The 27992-nt window shown below is 42.1% G+C and overlaps 1 protein-coding gene and 1 long non-coding RNA gene across 4 annotated transcripts; both read left to right on the top strand.

The window, feature by feature from the left end:
• The first annotated feature begins 3 nt into the window (after positions 1–3).
• gnl1 (guanine nucleotide binding protein-like 1) lies at positions 4–27101 on the top strand. Its single transcript, XM_034101554.2, has 12 exons — positions 4–213; positions 982–1126; positions 2196–2332; positions 2463–2614; positions 4385–4456; positions 10377–10569; positions 14470–14568; positions 19718–19900; positions 20827–21005; positions 22554–22740; positions 23708–23848; positions 24775–27101. The coding sequence occupies exons 1-12, from the start codon at positions 141–143 to the stop codon at positions 25041–25043; spliced, it is 1830 nt and encodes a 609-aa protein (XP_033957445.1). The 5' UTR covers positions 4–140; the 3' UTR covers positions 25044–27101.
• Positions 4849–9895, top strand: LOC139435516 (uncharacterized). Of its 3 annotated transcripts, XR_011644766.1 has the most exons (4): positions 4849–6088; positions 6758–6836; positions 6934–7042; positions 8772–9895. It is a non-coding gene; the product is annotated as an uncharacterized lncRNA (long non-coding RNA). The 3 variants fall into 3 exon arrangements; XR_011644765.1 differs by lacking the exon at positions 8772–9895 and having other exon boundaries at positions 4854–6088; positions 6931–7498; XR_011644764.1 differs by lacking the exon at positions 8772–9895 and having other exon boundaries at positions 4856–6088; positions 6934–7498.
• Positions 27102–27992: the final 891 nt, after the last annotated feature.

Here is a 27992-nt window from a genome sequence, read left to right as displayed (position 1 = left end):
TGGATATGGCGTCACTGAAAAGTGTAGGAGTCGAGAAACTTCATCCATGTAAATAACGTCAAGAAGAAAGCTGTGTGACACGCTGTAGATAGCAATTCGCAGTACATAGCCTTATTTATTTACCAGCTTACTTTATAAATATGCCCCGGAAAAAGCCATTTAGCACCAAACAGAAGAAGAAACAGCTACAAGGCAAACGGGAGAGAAAGAGAGGTATGTGCCGTTAGCATAGCAATGCTAGCGTTAGCTGCTACCTAACGGTTCTGACTCCACAGATTATTGTGATTAAGCAGCAAAATGTGTGTCTGTGTGTCTTTGTTGGGTTGACTATTTTCAATTAGAGCCTTAAACTATAATTTAGCCTAGATAACAAATATGTCTTCTGTAGGCTAATGCTAGCCGCAATAACAAGCAATGTGACATTAGTAACTTACCTTGACCAGTGTAAGTAGTATTGTAAAAGAGGTGTTAAAATGTGTCAATCATTACATTCTATGAGCTCATTAACCCAAAATATGACTACATTGGTAAAGGTCATGTGGTAGTGTAGAGAGCAATTTCAAAACAGCCCTTTACAGTAACCGCATGTTGGCTCATATATTCCCATGTGCTTTATATATTCAAGAAAAGGACATCATTTGTGACTGTCAAAGCTGTGGAATTTCTGACCTTTTTTTGAAACATGAAACAATATTATAGCATACACACACTTTGAAAATGTCTGGTTTTCCTGAGTTTGCATATTCCAACACTTGTGAGGAAGATATTAATACATTTAAAATCAATTGCAATGAAACCAAATATTTCCATTGATGACAGAGGATTTTATAAAAGCAGTTTTGGCTTTTGAATCAAGGAAGAAAAGCGTGAATTAATTGTCACAGGGCATCCATGACAGCTAGCATGAGTGTCAACATTATATATAGTTGGTATTGGATGTATGTCTGTGCTTAACTGTGGTCCCTGATCTTTGACTTCCAGGTGACACAGGTTCAGGGCCGAGCAGCCGCAATGCCAGTCTGGAGCGAGGAGAGCGACAGTCAGACACCTCGGACAGCGAAACCACTGATGTGAGGAAAATAAATCAGCAGCCCTTCGCCAGGGAAGGCAGATATGACCCCAACAGGTGATTTGTAGCGACAGTATCCATACTAACAATCCCTTTAACTTTCATAGAAGAATGGTATTCTTTCCCTTTAAAGATCCTGCTGGGATTAATACACAAAGGCGTCTTGTTTTTCTTCATAGCTGCTCGTACCTAAAATGCATCGGTGCGAACAGCAGTAGGATGTTTTAATTGGTAACTAAGTGATCGCATAATTACCGGAGCTATATATCAAAGATTGCATGAGGTATATTAAACATATTTTAGGTACTTTATTTGATATTTGATTTGTATTTGATTGATCTTATAATTGTTTCCTGTGTTCATGTACAATTGAGAGGTCTTTTAATGTATGTCCAGAAATTAGGACTGTGGCAGTGTTGAGTCTTCAGTAAAAACATTAGATAAACAGACACAACAAGATCACAACATTGAGCAATGAATAAGTAAAATAGCTAAGAGACCTGTTCTGATTAAGCTGCCACTTGTGCAGTCTGATGGCTCGAGGAATATAGGATGTCAGTTTCTTCAACTAACTGAGACATCTTTTTCTCAAGTTTGTGTGATTTAAAATGTAGATATACCCAGGGGTGCACATAACGTTCTCAGTGAGGTACTCCGATGAGTACCTGGAGTCAGTGGTTGGTTCTTCTGGCTCCACTCAAAGTATCGCGAACGTCGACGTAGATGGGGGGGGGTAGGGGGAGCTAGTGCTGGTGTACTCCGTGACCACAGAGCGTGAACGTTTTTGCGCAGTTCTCCAGCACAGACGGGGGGGGGGGGGGGGGGGGGGGAGTCTCCCTCCGCAACCGGTTGGCGTAGTTTTGGCACAATTCCGTTGTACAGACCGACGTTAACAGCAGCCCCGTCTGTGCACACGGAGACCAACTCTGTCGTCCGGTGATCTAACCACCTTCTGGAAAAGCTTCGCAAGTACGTCGTCGGTACGCAAATGCACTTTGTGACACAGGTGGCGATACGCATTTCAGATTTTTGTCGCACATGCGTACCTGCGTACCAATTATGTGCACTCCTGGATATATCAGCCCAATGTTAGGCAAACCTTTTGACGCCCTCATCCTCTCTCCAGGTTCCGACTGCACTTTGAGAAAGAGAGTAAAGAAGAAGTGGAAAAGAGGAAAAAGGTGGCCAGGGAGAAGGTGCTGAAGCCACTCTTAGGGAAAGAGGATGAGATCAGCATCGACGACGTCTTCCCTCCAGAGAAAGGTCTGACTTGTTTTTTTTTTTTATGCTTTTCACATGACAGTCTCAAAATAACTCAGACGGATAAGCAGAGTAGGTTAATGGAGTGGGTCACTGCTGCTTGACACGCTGAAATTAAATTATTCACTACCAGGTCTTGGTTTCCCACGACGACCGCCCTGGAGTTATGAGATGACACGAGAGAACCTGCTGAAGAGAGAGGAGAAGTCGTACCGAGAGCACCTGGATGACTTGCACTCCAGAAACCCCGAGGGCTCTCTCAGCCACTTTGAGCACAACCTGGAGGTAAGTTACACACAACACACACATTTCCCAACTTGGGATCAATAAAGTACTTCTTATCTCGTCTTCTCTTACCTTACTGACACACTGTTGAAGCCTTTGTGTCCATCAAAGTGCCAGAAACTCATTTTCTGTTCTTTATTAGTGTATCTACAGTTTGTTTTGAGAGGTCTCGTGCGGAAGTACAGCGCCACGTACAGGCCCGGCATATGTACTACAGCAGGGGTTCCCAAACATTGCCATGCCAAGGACCCCCATATAGCATTATCCTCTGGCGGGGACCCCCCTGTTTGTTTTGTTTAAATGATGTGTACAAGTGCCTCGCGATGGAGCATGCTGTCATAGCCCACTGCCCCGTGTGAACACACACCCACACAACGAGACCAGTCAAGCCCATTTGAGATGATGTACTCATCTAAAACTTGGAAAATGTCTCTTCATGTGGTCCTACCTTCCAGTGCTTTGCAAAATAATATTTCCTCCACAAAGTTATCTTCTGAAATAAATCTGATGTATGCAAACAATTATGCGACATTTGCTACATCCGTGCTCTCATCCAGCTGCAGAGCGAAACATTCACTCGCTCTCACTTGCTCCAAAAGCTGAGCAGATACTCCGTTTCACTCTCAGTAGCGGCAGCTCGATTCTGATTGGCTTGAAGGGCAGTCGTGTGATTCAAAAACAAAAACACATAGATTGATAGATATGCAGTTATTAATAACATCTAAAAAAACTTAACTTAACTTTAAAAATAAAAATAAATCCTGTTTCCCTCAAACTGTGCGTGAGCCCCCGGGCGCCCCCACTTTGAAACACTGTACCTCAGCGTCTCCAGTGGTCTCGTGTGAACGGAAGACTTTTTGATAACGAATTCGGTCCGTTTGCGCTCCCGTGTAAATGGGGTCTAAAGCAAAATAAAAATAATTAGCATTGTGCGGGCAAGCCTCAAAATTACAACAATAACCAATATAATGTTAGAGTAATTAACAGACACTAGAATAAATTAAAGGACCTAGTTCTCATGTCGTCCAAACGGTCAAAATGCACTCCATTCTTTGTATTAAATCACTCACAATAAAGGGCCGAGCTCGGCTCCCTGATTTTCTATCTCGATCTAGGTTTTGAACGCTCTGACTGTTTCTGTTCTCTGAGAGATCGAAGTTATGTCTGAATCCTGTTAAAAGCCATTCAGACTTAAATGAATGTGTTTAATTTGAACTGCTCGTTACCCAGCACACTCGCTTTGCCAATTTCATCATAAGAGACATAATTGTTGAAGCTGTTCTCCAGCTTTTAACTGCAGGACGTACCATACGTTTAATATGTCATTGTTCTAAAGTGGGATCATGTGGGGATCTGTAGGAAGTGTGTTACATGCCTGTTAATTCCCTTGTACTCCCCGAGGAGACCCATTGTACCTTGACTGGTGTGATATATCTCAGTTTTGCTGTGAGTTAAAAATCCTGCCGATCATTTTAATTTCAGAGCGTGGGCTGAGCTCAGGAGGCAGAAGCTTGAGCAGCTGGGGGTGTAATGAGTGACTCTCGGTAATCTAGAGGTGATGGATTTTTAAGTGGAGCTGAGGAATAAAATTATGTTTCACTGGATATCATTTGTAAACTTCTAAAAGGGAGCAGTACAGTACAACAAAGTATTTATAAGAAAATCCTAATATACCTCCTTCCTAATAAGCCATCATGCTAAATAGGAACATAAATGTGATAATAATATCAAACCTCCTGTTACATCCCACTTCTATTCTCTGTCTTTCAGACATGGAGGCAGTTGTGGCGAGTGTTGGAGATGTCAGACGTCATCCTGCTAATCGTGGACATCAGGCACCCGGTAGGTGATCTCTCAAACGACAGCCTGTAGGAAATAATCTGACCAAATCAAGTTTTATTTATAGAGCACATTTATAAACGATTTCTGGTGGAGCCAAAGTGCTGTACATATAATAACAATAGCCTACAGTAGAGACACTTTACAGCAAATACAACAGCACAGATTGTTCAGAATATCAGTATGAGAAAATCAACACCCTCTGTCCTCAGACCCTCTGTCCTCAGACCCTCTGTCCTCAGACCCTCTGTCCTTAGACCCTCTGTCCTTAGACCCTCACATCGTACAAGGAAAAACTTCCAGAGAAAACCCACAGTTTAAAGGGAACATGGGAGAAACCTCAGGGAGAGCAGCAGAGGAGGGATCCCTCTCCCAGGACGGACAGACGTGCAGTAGATGCCGTGTGTACATCGAAGAGATAATACATTTGACAGCATATAGACCGAATGTTAGGAAATGCATGTGTCTGTAATAAGAAGATGAATCCACGAGGATGTCAGCTACAATCCTGTGGGAGCCTTCAGGGAGGCAGCGTGACGAGGAGACATCTGTGTCTCCACACTAGATGGAGACACAGTCAACATCCATCTGAAGATCTGACGTGGTGTTCATTATGTTTTACCACATCATTCTAATTATTCTTTCAAATCACAAGATGTTTTTATTTGTATACATGTATATTGCTGTATTCAGGAAAGGGTCAAACAACAACAAATTAATATTGACAAGATGAAAACATTTAATGAGTTATAAATGAACATAGATAAAGATTAGGACGCAGTGAAAATGATTTTACTATCCCATCTGATACTTCTAATTCACAAACACTAATAATAATACTAGGTCTACTATTGTCTTTAATTAAACTCAGGTTTCTGGGCCCCATTGATTGATTGATTGATGACTAATTCAATAGTCCTGTTCAGTATTCGGATCAATTTGACCCTGAGTTCAGCATTTCAGTTAATCAATGTCTTCCAATTTTTCACATTGACCAATTTATTTCCGTATTCGTCAAATCTTAATTTTACAATTTTACAATAGTTTTGTAAAAGAAATGGGGGGAAGAAGTTGCATTTAAAGAGCTTACGAAATGCTGTTAGCACCTGTTAGTGGGCTTAGTATATGATAGAGGTTGCATTTGTATTGTGGAATGTGCCATATGATTTTTTTATTATTGATCTATTTTTAATAAATCACGATTATAACAGCATACAAAAGTTGTCAGTTAGTAACAATCGTTCGTTGCGCCGGAAACATCAACTTCGGCCATTTCCGGCGGTGACGTCATGAGTGGAACACAGCTGAGCTCAGTCCCGTTTGAATGCATTGAAGGGCCAATTATTACGACAAAGGATGCACAGCAATAAGACGCCAAGAATAATTGGCAAGCGATATGTTGTATGGGGATGTGGGGCCGTCTCAACATCTGGTTATGGGATGTTTTTGTGGCCAAAAAATGATCAAATGGTGCGTATATGGACAAAACAAGTGCGTCGTACGAGGCGGACGTTTGCTAGACCAGGTAACCCGGGGTCGATGAAACCGACGATGTGTGGGGCAGCACATCAAGAGATCGTGTTTCGAACAATCAACAATGCCCGCTAAGGAGAGAGAGTAAACGCTTTCTCGAAGGTTCGTTTTGCTTTCTTACAACGTTACGTTAACTCAACCTTACGTTTGCCATGAGGCTATGTTACTTCCCTTAAGAGCTAGCTGTCTTAGCTAACAACAGTTAGCAGCTAACTTTTTCTGCAGTTTGTGTTTCCACTGAAAAACGTGATGTAGTTATTTAAGGGTAAGTTAACTAAACGTTATCTTACAAGTAGAGAAAGTTAAGTTGTGTTTAAAATCGTCAATGTAATGCACGTTAAAGGTTTTGTGTTGAGCATGAAGTTAGCTTTACTGTAGCTCACCAAAGGTTAGCATGTTAAGCTGCACTTTCTGTGGCAGCTCGCTTAATACAAAGAGGGATTTTGTGCTTCATTGTAAACTTTTCTTACAAATGTGTGTTAATCTACCTGAAATTGTAGGGACAGTTTTTTTCTACTCAACTATACAGACCATTGTTGAGGAGATGCAAAACATACTGTAAATGAGTTGGGTCTGAGATATACTTTGAGTAATGTTACTATGCTGCTAAAAAATGAAACATTATCAGATGAGGACATCACCAAAGTGTGTGAGTCTGTCAGGGGATTTGATCTGTTCTTTGCATGTCGTACAGGGCCTGTACACACTGCTCTGGTATGAATTAAAAATATAATTATAAAATGTATGTCTCTTGCTCTTGTCATCATTCAGGCTTTGCATTTGAACTCCTATGACTGGTTGCGGACTTGAAGGGAACGACTCCATGGCCTTCCTGACATCCAGGAAAAAGGTGAGATTCTAATCCATTTCAATGCCAACAGCCAGTCATTGTTTTTAACTTTTTTAATATGATTTTTTTGGGGAATTTCTGTTTTATTGGATAGTAGAGATCTACTGGAACCTAACACCAGAGAGAGAGAGATAGAGGGAGGAGATGATATGCAGCAAAAGGCCGAGCCGGATGGTTGCTGCTCCGTGTGGAGCGTGTTCTATCAGGTAAAGCACTTTGGTACCCAGTTATTTATGGTATTGAGTTTGAATTTAGCCTTTGGAAGGTCATTTTCCGAACTTTTCATTCAGAAAGTATGACGCTGCACTGTCAGTGCGCTTCTCCATGTTTGTGATTGGTCGAATGCTCCAGATACCACCCCTTTCATGTGAACGCGCACTTAACTAGATAGGACACGGCTGGCTTGAGCGATCCACTTGATAACCCGCGTCGTAGGACCGTTTAGCGAGAGCACGTATGTTTTGGATTAGGCCAACCGGCTAACTCAAACATATCCAGGTTAGGTTGAACCGGCTTCGTAGTACAGGCCTCTGGACCCTATGACTCGGACACTAGTTCTCCATTCATCCATCCATCCATCCATCTTCTCCCGCTTATCCGTGGTCGGGTCGCGGGGGTAGCAGTTCCAGCAGAGAGCCCCAAACTTTCTTTTCCCTGGCCACATCAACCAGCTCTGACTGGGGGATCCCAAGGCGCTCCCAGGCCAGCGAAGAGATATAATCCCTCCACCTGGTCCTAGGTCTACCCCTTGGTCTCTTCCCAGCTGGACGTGCCTGGAACACCTCCCTAGGGAGGCGCCCAGGTGGCATCCTAACTAGGTGCCCGAACCACCTCAACTGGCTTCTTTCGACGCGAAGGAGGAGCGGCTCAACTCCGAGTCCCTCCCTGATGACTGAACTTCTCACCTTATCTCTAAGGGAGACACCAGCCACCCGGCGGAGGAAACCCATCTCGGCCGCTTGTATCCGCGATCTCGTTCTTTCGGTCATGACCCATCCTTCATGACCATAGGTAAGGGTAGGAACGAAAATGACCCGGTAGACAGAGAGCTTTGCCTTCTGGCTCAGCTCCCTTTTCGTCACAACGGTGCGGTAAAGCGACTGCAGTACCGCTCCCGCTGCTCCGATTCTCCGGCCCATCTCACGCTCCATTGTTCCCTCACTCGAGAACAAGACCCCGAGATACTTGAACTCCTTCACTTGGGGTAAGGACTCATTCCCTACTTGGAGTGAACAGTCCATCGGTTTCCTGCTGAGAACCATGGCCTCAGATTTGGAGGTGCTGATCCTCATCCCAGCCGCTTCACACTCGGTTGCGAACCGATCCAGTGAGTGCTGAAGGTCGCAGACCGATGAAGCCATCAGAACCACATCATCTGCAAAAAGCAGTGGTGCAATCCTTAGTCCACCGAACTGCAGACCCCCCCCCCCCCCCACGACTACGCCTCGAAATCCGATCCATGTATATTACAAACAGGATTGGTGACAAAGCGCAGCCCTGGCGGAGGCCAACCCTCACCGGAAATGGGTCCGACTTACTGCCGAGGACACTAGTTCTACCAAGGCTTATTAGAGGTAAGAGTGGTAGGAGAGGAGTGGAGTTATCTTTGTATTTAGGCTGCAAGTCGACAAAGGTGATCAGATGCTAATAATGATCCGATTCATTTGATATTGATTGTCTGCCAATACCGAATCCTGATCCGATTATTCTATTTCCCAGATAATACAGCTGCACCGTGTACACTAGCTCTTTGTTTTTGCCATTGTAATTCACCATAAGCAATTGTTGACTGTAACGTCTAGACTCTATGCCAACCAACTGTAATTTGTAATGTATTATACTTTAACGGTTCTGGCAACCACAGCAGCCCAAATGTTAACGTAAATATTAAGTTTTCTTTTTACAATGTACTTATATCTGTACATTTCTTTTCAGTTTGCTTCAAGAAGTGGCTTCAACAGACAGAAGTGCAGGCCAGATTGGGAAAGGCTGGACGCTACACAACGGGAAACATTATAGACATGAACAAGGAAAAACAACAAACACTTTCTTTGTTGCCTTGTTCTTATCATACATAGTGTTACGGTTTTTGTTACCATTTAAATATTGAATTCTATGTATTACTTTTATTTTAAATCAAATGCACCGGTTTTAGATAATATATTTATTTTGATGTGTAGGTTGATTTGCAGGTTGGTTGTTATTTGTATAATTATTGTATTGTTACTGTGTATTTTATTATATTAACTAGCTATTTATTAAATTAAAATACTATTATGAACACTATACAATGTCTTTATTTTGTAGATACCAGAATACATGACACAGTGAATCTTTGTAATATATTTATGTTCTCTTGTTTAAATAATCATACCAGTATTTAATGTATGCTGGTCACCTGGAATCCTGGTAAGCTCCCAGCAGGGTATATTCAATACTATTATTAAACATAAGCTGGTGATAGATGGATAAACCAGCCATCCTGGCCAGCTGAAGTGTCCAAAACCCCTCGAAACCAGCCAACCATTCCAGCCTAATATATACTGGCTGGTCAATTTACAACAGCCTGACCAGCTATATGTATCTAAACTGGTTATTTCAGCAGTCATTATTATTTATTTACTATTTTTTGAGAATCTCTGAATTTTAGTCAAATGTATATACCAGTCTCTGTTCTGTTGCCTGAGCCAAGTTTGCCTGCTACATTACGATGTATTATTATTGATTTACTATTTATTGAGAATCTCTGAATTAAAGTCAAATGTATACCAGTCTGTGTTCTGTTGCCGCATCGGATCTCCGCCAAATGAGTCTTGTCTGTCACTCGATTCTGTCTCCAGAGTCCGACATCAGCCACAGAGGTAGTGTATTATTCAACAGGTGTTCTACTCGTGACGTGCGTGACGTCACTAACCGGCGAAAGCTGTTTTGTTCTGAGCGGTCGTGTAACATCGGAAGTGAGCATGGAAAGTTGTAATAAACCACGATTTATAAATACTGCGGGCATATTGTCATGAATGACATGATTTCCCATTAATAATAGTATATATATTATCGTAATAAGAACAGTATTGTCCTTCATTTCGTAAGCTCTTTAAGGTACTTTTATTTTAAAATTAAATTCTTGATTATCAGACATCTGCTGCCGACAAACGTATACTTTCAAATCACATATAGTTAGATTCAAAGGTTTTATTGTCATATGCACAAAGTTTACTGTGTAGAAATGGCTATGAAATTCTTCCGACCTGAGCTCCTCCAACAGAGCAGCATGTATACTAAAATACAAAATCTCACATTTTGCAGACAAAGTTAAAAGCACACAACGAAACAAGTAAACAAACACTGAAATATAGCGATAAAAAGGCAGCGCTGGAGAGGGGCAAAAGACACGGCAGCCATCATCCAGTATTAATGTAAAGTTAAAAACAGCACAACTCGTCTACTCCCTTTTTAATAAGGATAAGATCTAGTCCTTTACTCGTTGACTAGGCCATAATTACTTTTCTAATCATGGGTATCCTTACTTCAACCATCCAGGTGCTGCAGTTCCCTCCGTCCCTGTACAACTACATCACAGGAGAGCTGGGGAAGCAGGTGATCCTGGTGCTGAACAAAGCCGACCTGTGTCCTCCCCCGCTGGTCATCGCCTGGAAACACTACATGACCTCCCAGTTCCCCCACCTGCAGATCGTCTGCTTCACCTCCCACCCAGGAGAGGCCTACAGCACAGGTGAGGAGATAAGATAAGACTTCATTTTGTTTGGTATGTGTTCCGTTCGTGGTATGCACAACTTAATGTATAACAATTGTTTACAAAACATGTCTCTGTAAACACACCATTGACCGAAAAGGAGCAGGTAGAAGAAAATAATCTTATATTACCGCCCCTTTCTAAAAAAACTAAATAAATAGAAATAGATGGTCTGTCCTTCATACTTTCTTATTCACAGCCAATCATAACGGTATCGTAGGAAAATAAGAGAAACACAAAAACTTACTACAAAAAAGACTTAGTTCCCACTTAACAGTTAACGGAAATAAACAAAACGACACCAAAACATCACATGTACAAGCAAAAGTGCAACGAGATAAGATAGTACTCCCAATTTGGGAAATGTTTGTGTGGCAGCAGCATAAAAGACATGGCATTGTACAATACAAATTAAAAAGACCAAATATAAAGCTAGTTATTATATATACATACATACATACATACATACATACATACATGGCCGTGGGAAGTAGGGGTGCTGAGGGTGCTGCAGCACCACCTGATGGAGGACAGGGAATCTGCACGTCCACAAGATTAATTGGAAATATAATACAAGAATGTTCAGCCTTGATGTAACAACATTCATAATTAAGTAAATGTAGCGCCCTTTTCACCCCGGTTACATTTTCAATTTGCCCTGTACGATGGGCGCTGTAAGTGGTGAAAGTGGGGGGTGTTGGCTTATCAGGCGCCCGCAGCTGAGAGAGAGAGAAATAATGTGGAGGAGAGCCCTCTCCAGTCAGACTGAGAGGCTCAGTGAGGTAAAGGACTCTGAGGGTTCAGATAGTTCACTTTATTCCAAGTTATCTCAGTGGGTCTCAAACGGTTTGATCACAATTTATATGTAAACAAATATTTCCAAGGCACACCTTTTATAATTATTAGGATAAATAACAACAGGTTTGAAATCATTCCAATGTATGCTATAGGACAGTAAACCAAAAATATCGTTTTATCTTGGAGAGATTAAAAAATATGCATAAATGTTAAAGGTGGGGTAGGTAATTTTGGAGAAACCAGCTCGAGTGCGCTAGAATATGAAAATACACAGCCGGAACAAATCTGCCACTTCCTCACAGAGCCCCTCCCCCAACACACACGAACGCGCACATGACCAATGAGGGCACGAGATAAGTGTGTGCACAGATGGAAGGCTGACAGGCAGGTAGGCCATCCAGTTACTTTAGCCGGGCTGGCTCAGATGATTGGTCGTGCTTTTTACAGCGCCACGGCTTCCACTGATGACATTTTTGTGTATTTTTTGTCAAAGCACTTCAGATATTCATTGCTATCGGGATGTTCAGAGCATTCCATGGAATATAACAAGTGTATCTCGAGCCGGTTTCTGAAACTTACCTACCCCACCTTTAAGAGGTAAAATAAGATATAAATGAACAACAAAAATAAAATAAGTTACATTCATTTGTTATTGGCAATGGTAGATTGTTGGTTATGTTCACATACTTATTTGATTAATAAAATGCAAACCGATCTTTTTCATATGGGTGTTTAAAAGTTGTACCCCCTTAGATCAGGTCTCTAGTAGAGATGGGCGAGTCATGATTCATCCGGATCATTAACCCGGATCCTAGTAATGAGCCGGTCGTGACGAGTCTCCCTCTCGATTAACCCGAGTCCTTTGAGTCCTACACCTGATGTGACGTAACAATTAAAACTATAAATTGCGTCACTCTTTACTCTCTTTATAACGTGTACAATCACATTACAACGTTGTTGTATCCAGAGATCCAGCAGACTCGTCGCCATGCACGAATCAACAGCAAATTCAGCCCCTCCTCCGGCTCCCGCGAGAGTCCCGTGAGCCGTGAGTCGTTGGACTCGCGGGAGCCGTGAGTGAGCCGTGAGTCCGCAAATCTCTGAGTCTGCTGGGACTCGCGGGAGCCGTGGGACTCGCGGGAGCCGTGAGTGAGCCGTGAGTGAGCCGTGAGCCGTGAGTGAGTCTGCTGCGACTCGTCGAGGGAGCCGTGGGACTCGCGGGAGCCGTGCGAGCCGGAGGAGGGGCTGAGTCTGCTGTAGATTCGTGCATGGGGACGAGTCTGCTGGATCTCTGGATCTGCTGCCTGCTATATGTTACGGCTCTGAGTCCTCGTAGGCTACTGGTCTCTCTCGATCATTGACCTGGATTCACGGATCCCGCGATTTTTCCGGCTCTAAATTAAGTTTCAGTGTAGACTTCTAACAAAATGGTCATGTTGTGCAACAGTCTCCTCAGGAAATGCAGCTATTATTACAGGAGACTCTCCTGTAATAATAGCTGCATTTCCAATAAGGAATCGGATCTTACTTGGAAACTCGTTTATTTTGAACATGGCACACAAAAAGAAACAAATTATAGAACATTTCAAAACAGTTAGAATATATAAAATGTAATTATACAATTATTATTATTAAATGAAAACACAATTGTGCAAAATTAGCTTAAGTACAGGAACATATTAAAATAACTATATACATATAATGCAAAACACTTATTTTTTAAAAGGCACACACACACACATGTTTTATTAAAGCAAAAGACACTGTGTAGCGGAGGTTAATGTAACGTTAGTTTAATATGCTGGTTAAATGCAACAACTTTTCGGTTTCACCGGTAGGATTTCTACGGTCTTGGTCATGCTGACTCATATGACTCAAATGACTCAAATGACTCGTATGATCCGGATCTCTTCAATGATTGACTCAGAAGACTGATCCGGATTTGCCATCTCTAGTCTCTAGTAAGTGCACCAGATTGAAGCATTTTACTTTAAAATGTTACAACATATCTTTCCGGGGGGCATACCCACAGACCCCCCTAGAGGAGTTGACGTCCACCCCCCAATTAAAACACTGAATGCATTTGAAGCCTTTTTATATAAGCTGTCCACCATGTCCATACGTTTCTCTGTTTGTAGTGTATTGGTCTTTTGTAGAGGTTTTTCATTGCCAGCTCAAATCTTGCCTCGGGCAGCAAATTGGTCAGAACCGGCCCTGGTGTCATCCCCACAGCACCCCCCATTTGAAACATGTTCCCACGGCTATGTATACATAAGTATGTGAGGGATGGAATATTAAATATGAAACTTGTTAGGGAAATAATTGTCCTAGACTCCTAGATATGACGTGCAGGACCAACCCTGACGTCTGCCATCTCCTTTAAGGAGATAGGCTGCTTCAGCCATAATTTTATTGTTCCCATTCTGTGACCGGGCAACCCTAGGTCACAGATGGTCTGTTGTTGTGGGTGCACTGGGACACTTCCTTCTTTGTTGTTTGTGGGTATGAAATCTTCGAGGCCATAAGTGTCAGACGCAAGTAACTCGGTGTGCCCAACTGTTTAGGCTATCTTATCAAAATATGTTGATTGCTCTGTGAAACCAGTTAAATGGGCTAACGAGAGAGAGGCGCTCCAACATCGACGTGGCAACTCTCCCGTGCAGTCAGACCGTGACTGTGTGACTTGTGATGGGAATTCTCCGGGCGAAGCTCCAAATAAACCATCAGTGTTTGACATCAAAGCTCCTGCTCTTCCCGTGTCTCCTTCCTGAGTCGGTGACTCCCGCTGCATTGCTGCTACACAGAAGTTTCCCTTACAAAACTGAATGTATAAATGTACAGTGAGATGTTAAGTCCAAGAGAAGCTATGGAGGAGGGGGGAGGGGGAGGGGGAGAACATGGCGGGATAGAAAGAGGACTGAGGGACACACATGAAAAGATAACATCAGCGAGCTTTGTAATTTAAATAAACCTGCCACTCAGGGACTTTTAATTTGAGTGTAATGCCACCAGAATAACCCGACCGGCTCTGGTTGCGATTAAAATAACAGTCTGTCTGCCCGTCTGTCTGCTGATCTGTAGTGCTCCAGAAGAAGCGGATGAGGAAGAAGGCTGACTGGAGTCACGCTGGAGGACCTTTAGATATCCTGAAGGCCTGCCAGGAGATCACAGCGGGGAAAGGTGGGTGTCTGTCCTGCATAAAAGGGATAGTTTGTATTGAAGTATATGTATGAGGTACTTATTCATTATCCATCGTTGTGTGTTTAGTAGCCCTCCACACACACATACAGTACATTAACCCCTCCTAGCACTATGAGCAGCTATTTTACAGCGTGCAAAAATATACTTCTAACTATTTACTACTGCTATAAATGGCTGTTACTTTATGACTTTTTCATATGTTCACTTACTAGGCTGCTACCTATCTTCACCCATGTCTAATTATTAGATTTGTATTTAATTAACGTGTGCTTGCCTCTGTATTTAACATGCTAATCTCTTTCAGTTTGTCTTAATTATTATTAATAATAATAATAATAATGGATGAAATTTGTATAGCGCCTTTCAAGGGACCCAAGGCCGCTTTACATGGTGAACAAACACACAAACAAACAAACAAACAAAAAGGGCAAATAATAAAGTAAAACATTTAATAAATAGCAGTAGGAGTGGAAGCAGGGGGACTGTGATGGGTTAGGGGTCAAAGGCCATGGTGAACAGGTGAGTTTTTAATGATGACTTTGCACTGTCCCCGCTGTGGGACAAATAAACGGTTTCAGATGTTCCATAGTATTACCTACATTACAGAACATGGCAGCAAAGAGGTGTATGGGCACTGGAACAGGGGCAGCAGCATCATTTATTTTAGCTACATAAAAAAAATCAATACTAGTTTAAGCGAACGCTATATTTAGAATATTTTCAGCACTTTATCATGCAGTCAGAGCGCCCTTTACGACGAGGAACAGAAGCGGTTATCTGTGCCCTCTTCAAAGGCTCTGAGTCTGGCTTTAAAGAGAGCACAGATAACGGCTTCAGTTCCTGTCAGAGAAGGTCTGACTGCAAGGTGAATATATTCTAAATATAGCGAACACATTAGGGTGGTTCTTCGTGAGAGGTACATTTTTTTAATTCATTTAACTTAAGCTCCAACCGGAATTCGTTATACTAGTCAAGAAAACTCTCCTGGTGAATTTTATTCAAATTCCAACAACATTTACCCCTCCCTCATCAACCTTGAAGTTTAGCCTCACGTAGGGTGGTCCTTAAAATTGAAAGTCGGAAAGGTTAAGGGCGCTTTTCCACTGCAGGGCCTCGCACGGCTTAGTACGGTATAGTTAGGCCTTGGTAGGGCAGGCTCACTTTATGCTGCGTTTCCATTACAGTTTAGTTTTTCATAGTCTTATATTTCAACAGTTTTACGACAAACTGTGACTTTTTTGACATGGAAATTATTGTTTAAGATTGACAAACATCATATGTGTAATTCATGGCACAATTCAAACGGGATCGAAAGATTTTCCGAAATAAGGTCCCATGGACCGGAAGTAGATGGGCGTGACTTCGCCACTCTATGCGAACCACAAAACCAACATCAGCCGTTAGCTGTTAGCACTCAGAGCTCACAGTTCCTCATATTCTTTCACACACACATACGGGTATTGGGCCGAGGGCGACACCGTACTTCCGGTATCTGCCGTTTTACGCGAGGTGCAAGCAGGCCGATGGTTTAGCCGTACACCGTCTAGGTGTTGCTAAGCTTCCTGTACTGAATATCATAGTCTATTGCCTTAATCAATATCTAGTCAACTCTAAAATACCACATATGGTATGGCATGATAATATTATTGTGACAAGTGGGGTATTCACCTGGTGTTTCCAGAAATTAGATGTAGATGCAGCCAAAATCGACGAAGGCCACTTTCGAGGGTCGTTTTTCCATACATCTGCAGGCCGTCTGTAAGGGCGATCCGACAACCCACACAGCTCTAGTTTACGCTGGTAACGACCTCGAGCACACCCCTCAAGTCCAGAGATGTAATCCGAAGACATGCAGCGATTTCTTCGTTCGTTAATTCAGAAAAAAAACCTAGTGCGCTCTGCCTGGCTACGTTAGCTAGCTGTTTATATTAGCACCTCCAGGATATTTGCACCTCCAGGAAAATGGCGTATTTATATATATATATATTAGGGATGCCAGCGATTATTCGAATATTCGCTACAGTCTCCATAATCGAATATTATTTTTAAAAATCGATTTTATTTATATATATATATGTTTTTTTATGTTTTTTTTTTTTTTCTGGCTTAGTTTCAACCAAAATATATATATGCTAATAATAGTAATAGTATTAATAATTGTAAATGGCCATTGGTCACACCACCAGTTTGTTTTACTGTAAACTTGGAGGAAGCCTGCGTGCAGAGCAGACTGCTGCTGCAGCACGCTACACACCGACCCCGCCCGCTCCCCCCCTCTCCCTCACACGTGCGACTAAAGATGAACAAAGCGGCAGGTAAAAAGAGTTCCTCGTGGAACTACTTCGAACTTACAAGTCCAAAGGAAGTTAAATGCAAGCTCTGTGAAAAGACGTTGGTCTATCACAGCTCAACCTCAACAATGCGTTCGCATTTGAGTGCGAAGCACGCCAAAGAGGTTACAGAGAAAGACGCAGCACAGCCGGCCATTACCAACTTCACTTCAAGGCCACGTCGTTGTGATGACATGCTTGTTTGTTGTTTGTGCTGTTAAACATGTTACAGTACACAGGCAGTCTGTGGTTTGCTTGCACTTGTTTAACTTTTGTCTAGTTTCCCCCACAATGCAACACGCGGCATATATATATTATATATATATATTATTATTATTCGACCCCCTCTCCCGTGGGGGGGGGGGTCGGTCGAATAATCGATTTTGATCATGGTCAGTTTCTGGCAACCCTAATATATATATATGCCGCGTGTTGCATTGTGGGGAGCTCGTGACGTCACTGTGTGTGAAAGAATCTGTTCAGAAACTAGACAAAAGTTAAACAAGTTCAAACCACAGACTGCCTGTGTCATGGAGAATACAGTCGCTGGTTTATTTATGTCTGGAGGCCGTTGTTGTGAGTGTGGACGGTCGGAGCAGATACTGCGTTAGCTTAGCCGATCTCCATTCAGAAAACATGCATTTTAAAAGGTGTTTCTCTGCCGTCTGTCTGCAGACTTGTCAAAGCATTAATTCATGGTTTTTACTAACCGGTATCAGTTTGTTGTTACTTCGGCATCATTTTGAAACCTGTATTACAATTAAATCACGGTCAAATATGTTAATGTTGTTGTAGTTGCCAGCGATTCTCTCACTAGTTTAGCATCAGTCCGGTTGTTTGCCCAGAAAGAACCTGGATTTTGGAGAGCCAGAAAAACTGTGAAAAAAAACCCGTTAACCGGAACTACCCCTAGTGGAAACGCAACAAAAAACGGGCCGGGTTTGGCACGGCACGCTTAAACCGTGCTGCAGTGGAAATGCGCCATAAGCTCCAACCCCCAGAATTCATTCTATTAGTCAAGAAAACTCTTCTGGGTGTTGGAGCTTTGACTTTCCGACTTTCAATTTGAAGGACCACCCTAGAACACATGCACCAGTATTGTTCTTTTAAGGTGGCTGAACTATGTGTTGATGCTGCCCCTGTCCACAGAAATACATTGATTTTCTTTTGTGCTGATTATTTGTTTTTTTAAGCTGGGGACATGAACATGTACCAAAGTAATAAAAAAAATCCAAACTTCGATTCAATTCAAAGATGTTATTGTCATATGCATAATTAGGTACAGTGTAGAAATGGCAATGAAATTATTCTGACCTGAGCTCCTCCAACAATGCAACATATATAATAAAAATATAAACATTAAAAAATAGTGCAAGAAGTCTATATACATGTCAATAGAATATGATATGTACAAGAACAGAATATGACATTTAAATAATGTACGTTAAGACACAATTAAATACGGTTTATTCCGGTGATAACTATTTATGTAAATCTTCTAATCTTGTATACTCAAAAAAAAAAGTCATTTGTCCACTCTGGTTTCAAGGTTCAAGGCTTTTATTGTCATGTGTGTATAGCTACAGTGTAATTATGACCGTGAAATGCTTAGGTCACAGGCTCCTCCAACAGTGCAACACAATAAAACAGATAAAATAGTACAGGTAAATCAAATAAAATAGAATATAATAGAAACAGTGCAGAATAGTCTATATCAGCGGTTTTGAAAGTGTGAGGCGTGCCTCCCTGGGGGGCGCCAGAGAGCTTCAGGGGAGGCGCAGCGTGAGATGAGTAAAGTGTCACTTGCACCCCCCCCCCCCCCCCCCCCCCCCCCCCGTTGACAGTTCACTAGCGTGCTCTACTAATTTGTGTGGGCTGGGTGAGATTCCAGGGCTGATTTATACTCCCAGTCCGCCCCTGCCTCTCCACCTACCTGTGGGAGTGCGGGTTTTCCACATTGACTTTGATCAAAAGCAAGTAGCGGTCAAGGCTGCAGCCAGAGGATGATCTGCGTTTATTCCTGTCATCCCGCATCATCCGCCTGTGCGCATCAAAGACGCAGACTCATTGTTCCCACTAAAGTAGGGGTGAGTTTAAGGAGGAGGCAAAGTTCAGTGTGTTGCCGGGAGCATATAAGGATTTATCCACGATGTTGAAAATGTTTAAAAAAAGAAGTTTAAAACATAAAGATAAAAAGGTTTAAAAAAGTTATTATTTAATGTTCTAAGGAGGTGACGCTACTCAGCCAATGAAATCGGTGCTGTCAGTGAGTCAGCACGATAGATCCAAACACAGAGACGAGACAAGAAGAGAGAAACAGTCGGAGTCATTTCAAATGGCGTGCTCAAAAAAGAGAAAGGTAGACGGAGCATTTAATGACATTTTCTCTCACTGGACCGCTTTGAAATGCAATTGAAGGCCCCTGCATGGCAATAATAATGGGGAGGGGGGGGGGTGTGGCTGTTCTTATGTTCTCTGGGGGGAAGGCTCACCTTCCCACACTTTGAAAACCCCTGGTCTATACAGTAATTGGAATATTGGTATATATATATGTTTGTCTACCCTCCCTCATACTGTGAAGCGTCTTTGAGTTGTGAAAAGCGCTATATAAATAAAATGCATTATTATTATTATTATTATTATTATTATATAAGTTGCAAACGGATGTTATGGATGTTCTTCCAAAAGTTCAGGTGTTTAGCAGTCTTATGGCCAGTGGGATGAAACTGTCCCTCACTCTGAACTTGACTCATTGCATATTTACATTTGTGTTGACCTTTGACCTCTTGTTTCCAAAGTTGACCTCTCCAGCTGGGAGCAGAAGATCAGGCGAGATGCCGGCGCCGAGCAGATGGACGGAGAGCGGCTCGATGACGGATTAGAGACGGTGTTGGTGGAGCATCAAACTGACATCGCCATGGAGATGAACAGCCCGTCACAGGAGCTGTACAAAGACGGCGTTCTCACGATAGGCTGCATAGGTACACTGAAAAGTATAACTATGCAGACAGATCCAATCAGAGTTTCTTGGTGCCAAAAGATGGGGCCATGCAACGTGACATCCTATTGGAGAAACTCCTAGTGTGTGTATTGTATCTTTGTATTTTTACCACTTTATTTTCTTATTATTTCACTACCCCATCAGAGACACTTCCTCCCTCACCACATTCAAAAAAGCACTCAAAACTCACATTATTTGTGGATAGGTCTTTTGCATTGCCTAATTCCCATGCTTCTGTAACAAAACAATTTCCTTATATGGGATTTATAAAGTATATCTAATCTAACATTTTAAATGAGATTAGCAACGAAAAGCAGTTTCCAAGAAAGTTCTCAACTTGCATTTTTTTTTTAGAGCTTACCAGTTGTTGTTTTTCTTACCTTGTCAAACAAAACAAAACACTGTTTGTTAGAGCCAGTATTTTTGTTTTAAAAGAAAGGCCACCTAAATGTGCCGTCTGTAGTCAACACACTATAAAAGACTACAATTCCCACGGCGCCTGCTCTAAAGTGACAGATGGGCGACCTGCTAGAAAGACGCCGTCGAGACACAGTTTTGAACCGTCCAGTCACCCTTTAAGTTATGAAGCTATATAAGCCTTATCAAGAAAGAAAGCATACCTAAGTTGTTTTTATTTTATTTGAGTTTTGAACAAACACATCGCATAACATCATCTAACCATCGGAGGCCAAGCAACTCTTCAACTGTAAGTAATGTAAAGAAAACGAGTTAGAAATGTCTGTTTAAGGCGTCTGGTGGCTTGAAAGAAATGCAAGCAAGGAAGGAAGCCACGACACAGTTCTCTTCAATCCACCGCACAACTCAAAGCTAGCATCAGCAAACCAAAGTAAGGAAGTCCTTTCTAGATTATAAATCTTAAACCCATTTCCCCCCCCCCCCTCACAGGCTTTCCGAATGTTGGCAAGTCGTCGGTTATTAACAGCCTGGTGGCAAGGAAGGTGGTGAGCGTGTCCCGGACCCCAGGCCACACCAAATACTTCCAGACGTACTACCTCACCCCCACAGTGAAGCTCTGCGACTGTCCCGGACTGGTTTTCCCCTCCATTGTGGATAAACAGTTGCAGGTACAACCTCACTATTGTGTATTTGAAACCAAATGATAGATTGATGGATAGGTAGGTAGGTAGGTGGATGGATGGGTAGGTGGGTACTTTCTTGATCCCAATTTGGGAAATGTTTGCGTTGCAGCAGCATTAAAAACAAGGCAATGTACATAAGAGAAATTAAGTAGGGCTGTCAAAACGATTACATTTTTAATCAGATTAATCACAGCTTAAAACTTAATTAATCACCATTCGAACTATGTCCAAAATATGCCATTACTTTATGTATATTGTTGTGGGAATGGAAAGATAAATGAAAGAAGGCGGATATATCCATTTAACATACAGTAGCCTATGTATGTTAATATATGTATGTATATATAACATTGTTCTGTGTGTCAAAATGAAAGACAGCCCACACAGCTATCAATCTTCAAACCGTGGGGTCTTATTTCATTACGTGTTGATTTCTATCAACACGGAATGTTGTATCGATGTATTGGGACTTCCTGCAACAACACCACGCCGTTATCTTGATTCTGATTGGCCAGAAGACATTATGAAAGTTGTTCTATTGAGAAGACGATCACTACGTGACAAAAGTTTTCAAAACCGTTTCTAGTCTTCGGCATTTCCAGACAAGTGGCTTCTGAAATCAATCTTACTAACTGCTGTCTGTGCAATTTACTCCGGGCGAGTTGGCGGACTTTTATTTTACTTTAACATCATTTTTCATGGTGGGGCCAAGCCATTTCTTGGTATGGCTGTAGCCTACCCCAGCCATACCCTGACGCCGCCACTGGTGGGATGTATGGGGCGGACCATTCTGCGCATGCGTTAAATATTTGAATGCAATTAATAAATAAAAAAAATTACCGCCGTTAACGCGATAATTTTGACAGCATTAAAATTAAGACACAAGAAATAAACAGTCCAAAAATATTTATGAAATAGAAATAAAATGGCGTTAAAAAGTAGGGGCAGGGCAGGATCGTAAAATTTCCGTCAAAATCCATTATTACCCGTCGGTCGGCCTGTACACAACTCTGCCCGGGGGGGGGGGGGGGGGGTGGAGAGAGCACGCTCGTGAACTGTCAACAGGGGACTGTTAGCGCCGTGTTATGCATGTCCACTGCACCTCGCGGGAGCGCGCACAGCGTAAAGCAAATACTCACAGACATTTCAACGATCCGTTCGGCAAAGAAACGTTTGGAAACGGTATCATTTCCTTTTGGGCGGGCGTGCAGAACACGGCAGAACACCGGAGCCTCGCTGCAGGGAAACTGGCACTGTTCTGAGTTTGTTCTAATCCGTCAAAATGAAGGACAGCTTTCAGATATAACGCGACCTCTGAGTGGGAGTTTACTTTAAAGTTTTGGGCTTCAAAGAAACGTAATCCTGTTAAAGAGCACACTCACCTCTGGGAAAATGTATTATTGATTTCATACATTTCTTGTTATCTTTCAAATGCTCACTTCTTTTTGAAACTATCTTGATGGCAGTTTCAAGAGTTTTGGAGCACTTTGATTCGTCTTATTGATCTTTCTCCTTCTTGTTTATTCTCTGTAGATTCTGGCGGGCATCTACCCAGTGTCCCAGCTGCAGGAGCCCTACAGCTCGGTGGGTTATCTGTGTGAAAGGACTCCCACCTACTCGGTGCTGAAGCTCAAACATCCCAGTCTGGTGGACAGCAAACCCCACCTTGGAATCCAGGGGTCCGAGGACATGAACTGGACCGCCTGGGATGTGTGTGAGGGTAAGTCGTGTCGTATTTGTTGACGTTTCTAAGAGATTGTGACTCATATGTGCACAGCGACACGCCTCCTCACCACTGCCTCAATCATTACAAATATTGAGAGGCATTATCAAAACAAGAGCAGAATCATTATTACCATTTACACCTAAAAAAGACTTCCTTTAATTAGGGCGAGTCACTGTCGGTGGGACTCGGGTACCTCTTGGCAAAAACACTCTGGGTGTTTCTCAATCGCGAGTACGCTTGCTTGGTAGCACATGTCTTCCGAGGCAAGAATATTTCCTGGCATTCGGAAAACGAAGAGTGGAACAGGCGAGCAGGTGTGCGTCATATGAGAGGCCCCGCCTTACATTTTCCGCCACAGATTTGGGGAAATTGGTCCGTGCGCAAAGCATTGTGGGGATTTTAAGACTGCGGAGTCTACACATGTGCAGCCCCGAAATTTCTCCAAACGAAGTACGCCGGACTCGGTAGAATTCCAAGTATGCTGAACATTGGAACAGTCCTTCGGCGGCACTCGATGACATAGTATGCTTGAAATAGTGGCTCTGGAGCAGCCTTCCTAGACATTGAGAAACACCCACTGTTTGCTATTTAGGATACAAAATGGTGGAACAAGCTCCCTCTTGATATCAGGACGGCAGAACGTAGAACATATCTATATGTTCTGTACGTACCACTTAGAAAGGTTTGGCATTACATTAGTCAAAGTCAACTTTATTGTCAATCTTTCAGTTTGTGTGTACAGACAGACGGATCGAAAAACCGTTTCCCACAATCCCGAATACATAAATACAAATATATATATAAAAAATATTTATAAAAAAATATATATATACAATCAACAGACACATTAAGACATAAATAAAAGCACAACAATCTGCAATGTTATGAATATCCAGATGTTTTTTTACTGTCACTAATCCCTATCATGTGTCCCCCTTCCATCTGCTTTTGTATTTCCCAGCGTGGGCAGAGAGGAGAGGCTATAAAACGGCCAAAGCTGCTCGCCTGGATGTTTATCGAGCAGCAAACAGCCTCCTGCGGTTAGCCATCGACGGCAGGTTGTGTCTCTGCCTGAGGCCTCCGGGCTACAGCTGCCTGAGGGGTAAACATACAAAAGCTCTCGCATGACTCATCTTTTCAGCTTCGTTTGGAAAAATATCCCTCGTCCCCGGCTCGAGCTTCAATATCAGGATCCATGTATTTGTGATCCTCTCCAGAATGGAAGTAGTCAACACATACAGAGCATCAACTAGTTCCTGAACAGTGTCCTTCACATACAAGAGTCATACATCCTGCCATGTACGAAATACTGAGTTTTTCTCTCAAAATATTGCCTTTTTTCTGAAAATCTGAAAATTCTGACTTTTTCTCAATTTTTTTTTGACTTTTTCCTCAAAATCCGGACTTTTTCTCCAAATCCTGACTTTTTCTCAAAATCTCAAATTCTGAAGTTTCCTCAAAATCAAAAAAAAACTGACTTTTCCTCAAAATTCTGACTTTCTTTCAAAATTCTGACTTTGTTTCAAAATTCTGACTTTTTCTCAAAATTCTGACTTTTCTGAATACTTAAAAATGTTAATAATCCCTCGTCACCGGCTTGAGCTTCAACATCAGGATCCATGTATCTGTGATCCTCTCCAGAATGGAAGGAGTCATCACATACAGAGCATCAGCAGTTCCTGAGCAGTGTCCTTCACATGCTGATATCCAAGAGAGGGAGTCACACAGTCACAAGATGGAGGAGTAGAAAGCAGTCTTCACAGTTTAGTTCAGATTAGCTCCACGTCAGAAATGAGCATGCTTGTCATATGTCTATCTCCATAGAGGCTGAAGCATCATGTTCATCACATAGCTATCATGTGCCTCAAACAGTCCTGATGCTCTTCTCGGTAATCAAGCATCCTGTCATGTACTCGGCTACAGTTGGGATACCTTTGTTATCATGGGGACTCTATTCGGTATAGTGTGTTTGGAAGGTGAAAACAGCAGGTGGGTGGAATTAATATGTTGGTCATTTGTGGTCCACAGAGCACTGGGAGAGCCACCCAGACCTGCCGGAGATCATCGCTCTGCAGGGGAGGACCACCACGAAGGAGGAGGGAATGGGCGAGAGAGATGACGAAGAGGACGGAGAGTCCAGCACGGAGCCGGAGGACGAGAGGGACCGGGACGCCGATGACGATGAGGACGGGGATGATGAAGACGAGGGGTTTGCACATCCAAAACCCAAGGAAGAAAAGCCATCTGGCTTCACGGTCAACATGTTCAATGTCCTGCGGGAAAATGAGTGCGAGTGATGAGCAAAAAGACAGAAGTGGTTCCTTTTCCCCGTTGTGTATTTTTCCCTCCTCCGAAATCTGCATTCCCCTCTTTTTTATTTTGCAGCTCCGCTCCTCATGGCATCCTTCTCTGTACGATAACATGATCTAATCTGATGAGTTCCTTCCTGTAATACACAGAGCATATTCATGTGTTCATGCTGTGCCTCTGCTTCTTCATCCACAAACACACACATGTTCCTTCGTGTTGCTTCTAGGGTTTGGTTTGATATTTCCTTTTGTCTCTTGCATGTAGTTCTCAGAAGCCTAAATGAACAAAGTCATTTCCCCTCAGTCTGGAATAATCAATCAAACTGGTTTTCAATCTCCTCATCGATAAGTGACTTTGCAGCTGAGATGCCAAAGTTCAGCAAAAGGATGATAAAACAAAATGTCCATATGAGGTCATTCACTGGAGCAGCTGGAGATTTAAGAGCTCGACTGTAAATCTCCTTTATGGACCGTAGTTCGTCAAAGCGTTGGTTAAAGGGCGTCGGGGAGATATGGGGCCATAAAAGTGGAATGACTAAAACCAACATTTTACATACAGTTACCAGAGTGATGGTTCCGTTAGAAGTTTATTTTTCTGAACTAGGGTTAGAAAATGCTGAATCTGCGAGTGATATTTTATTTGGTGTGGTTTCACACAGTCAGCAGGAAACAGACAATGTTTTGGGGTTGGGGGGGGGGGGGGGGGTGTTTCAGGAATTTAGCTTGTAGTGTTTTAACTACTACAAACATTATCCTTAGATGGAGATCTACAGAGTTAAGTGTGGGATTTTGTCTACACTTCTTCAGCAAGTTAATTTAATTATAGCAGTACAGTGGGTCGGATCCAACGGAGAGAAGCTCAGCAGTCTGTCACAGGAACCGGTCGACACGCAAATATTCACGTACTTTCTGAGAGTCAGGCGAGAAGAAGAATGCCTCTCTTGTATCTTGAGTTTGAGACGCGTTGGGTTGAATGATTGGGAAAAAAATATGTAATTGTTTTTATTTGGACTGATTTTGCGATTTCTATATGATTCCCGACATTGGAGAGGATGATACTTTTTACATCTGTATTGTCATTTAATTGAAAAAAAAATGGTCATGGGGGTTATTTGAATGAACAAAAAAATTGTTTGGGGACATTTTTGGCGATTTAACAAATATCTTTCCAGTCCATTTTGTGGTTTTGATCACATTTTGATTAATTATTCACCCCTACAAAATAAAATCCCTACTAATGTCTTAATTATCTTGTTTTTTTAAGCCGTACATAAACCAAAGTGAAATGTGGTTTAGGACCCCAGGAAGTAACATCCCCTATGGCCAAGAAACACGAATGTTGTGGTGTTTCTTTGTATGGATTAAACAAACAAGACATGCGTTAATAAGTCTGTTTTGTTGCTTACATATTGACCGTGCTGATGTAAGAGTTGTATGGATCTTCTCACCTAACTCTACGAAAGCAGAAACAAAGCAGAAAGCCAGTCCGACCATCTTAGCTTCCACCTGTCCGTCATTGTAAATATCACACACTCCATCTGTTTTATGAACTATAACTATGACGCCGTGATCAATTTCAAAGTCCGATCTTTTAAAGCTGCTGCAGACAATTCTCAATGTCCATCAACGCCATGTTTTCATCTTGTTTCCCTTGAAACCGTTTTGTTTTCGTCTTTGTCTCTTACTCCCGTGTGATAACCCCGCTACAATCCTGAGTGCTGTATGATATCGTGCTGTGGTTCCTCTCCATGCTTTCACTGAGGGGGCTCTTCAGCGCCGTGCTGTGTTACTGTGTAATGCATCACACTGCAGCAGTCATTCTGCCTTTGGTACAATGTCAAGCAGATACTCCGCACTACCACGCTGATCCAGAAAGACAGCAGACTGTTTTTGGTGATGTGAATTCGTTTTTTTGTTGAAACATTAAAACTGAAAGAGTCTAGAGAGTAGTGTGAAGGCTTGAGGTGATTTCAGGCTGTTTGCTGCATTCCTCATTTCATTCCTGATGACTGGACTGCTTTCTGCAATAAATGAAGTATTCCTCTACGCCCTCGTGTCTGAGTGTCTTTGTCTTTGATTTGAAGACATCTTTTAAGATATTTTCTCATGAATTTTGTCAGATAATGCAGGTAGATCTTTAAATATGTTAGCGAAATATCTTTTAATGACAAACCCTTTCTTACTTTATTGAGTTATTTAAAAAAAAAACGACGCTCAATATAACAACTCAAAAGTGGGAGAAGTAGTCAGATCTTGTACTTAATAAAAGTAGAAGTACTCGGATCTTGTACTTGAGTAAAAGTAGAAGTACTCAGATCTTGTAGTAAAAGTAGAAGCACCAGAGTGTAGGAATACTCTGTTACAAGTACAAGTCCTGCATTCAAAATGTTACTCAAGTAAAAGTAGAAAAGTATTATCATCCAAATATAGTTAAAGTAGCAACAGTAAAAGTAGTCGTTGTGCAGACTGGTCCATTTCAGAATAATATATCTGATATGTTTTATAATGATAGATCATGAAAGTGTTCTCAAAGCTGGTAAAGGTGCAGCTGGTTTGAATGACTTTGTATTCTGCAGGGTAGCTGGTGGATTTACTCCAGGTGGAACTAAAGTCTGATTTAAGAGCTGATTATATTTCACATCATTCATCCAAATCTGCAAAGTAACTAAAGGTATTAAATATGTAGTGGAGTAAAAGTACACGATTAAACCTCTGAAATGTGAGAAGAAGTTCAAAATAGCAAACAAAAATACTCAAGTAAAGTACAAGTATCTCAAAATTGTATTGTGTAATCTGTATTTAGTTACTTCCCACCTCTGATCAAATGTGAACAATTGAACTGGCAACATATGACATTGTCGACGTTCCCTGTAAATGTTTTGACTAAATGTGAGCGATTGTGATCAAAGTGCACGGCTTGTTTTGAGGACCTTTGTC

Source organism: Pseudochaenichthys georgianus, chromosome 16 (genome assembly GCF_902827115.2).
Source record: "Pseudochaenichthys georgianus chromosome 16, fPseGeo1.2, whole genome shotgun sequence".
Lineage (NCBI taxonomy): Eukaryota > Metazoa > Chordata > Actinopteri > Perciformes > Channichthyidae > Pseudochaenichthys > Pseudochaenichthys georgianus.
The sequence above is the reverse complement of the archived record's forward strand: the minus strand, read 5'-3'. Positions and strand labels throughout refer to the sequence as shown.

What these genes read in the sequence shown, in the direction of transcription:
- gnl1 (XM_034101554.2), top strand. Translation starts at nt 141, where the DNA reads ATGCCCCGGAAAAAGCCATTTAGCACCAAACAGAAGAAGAAACAGCTA. An exon ending in GGAGATCACAGCGGGGAAAG is followed by an intron (nt 14,569 to 19,717) that starts GTGGGTGTCTGT and finishes TTGTTTCCAAAG; the next exon opens with TTGACCTCTCCAGCTGGGAG. An exon ending in TTGTGGATAAACAGTTGCAG is followed by an intron (nt 21,006 to 22,553) that starts GTACAACCTCAC and finishes TATTCTCTGTAG; the next exon opens with ATTCTGGCGGGCATCTACCC.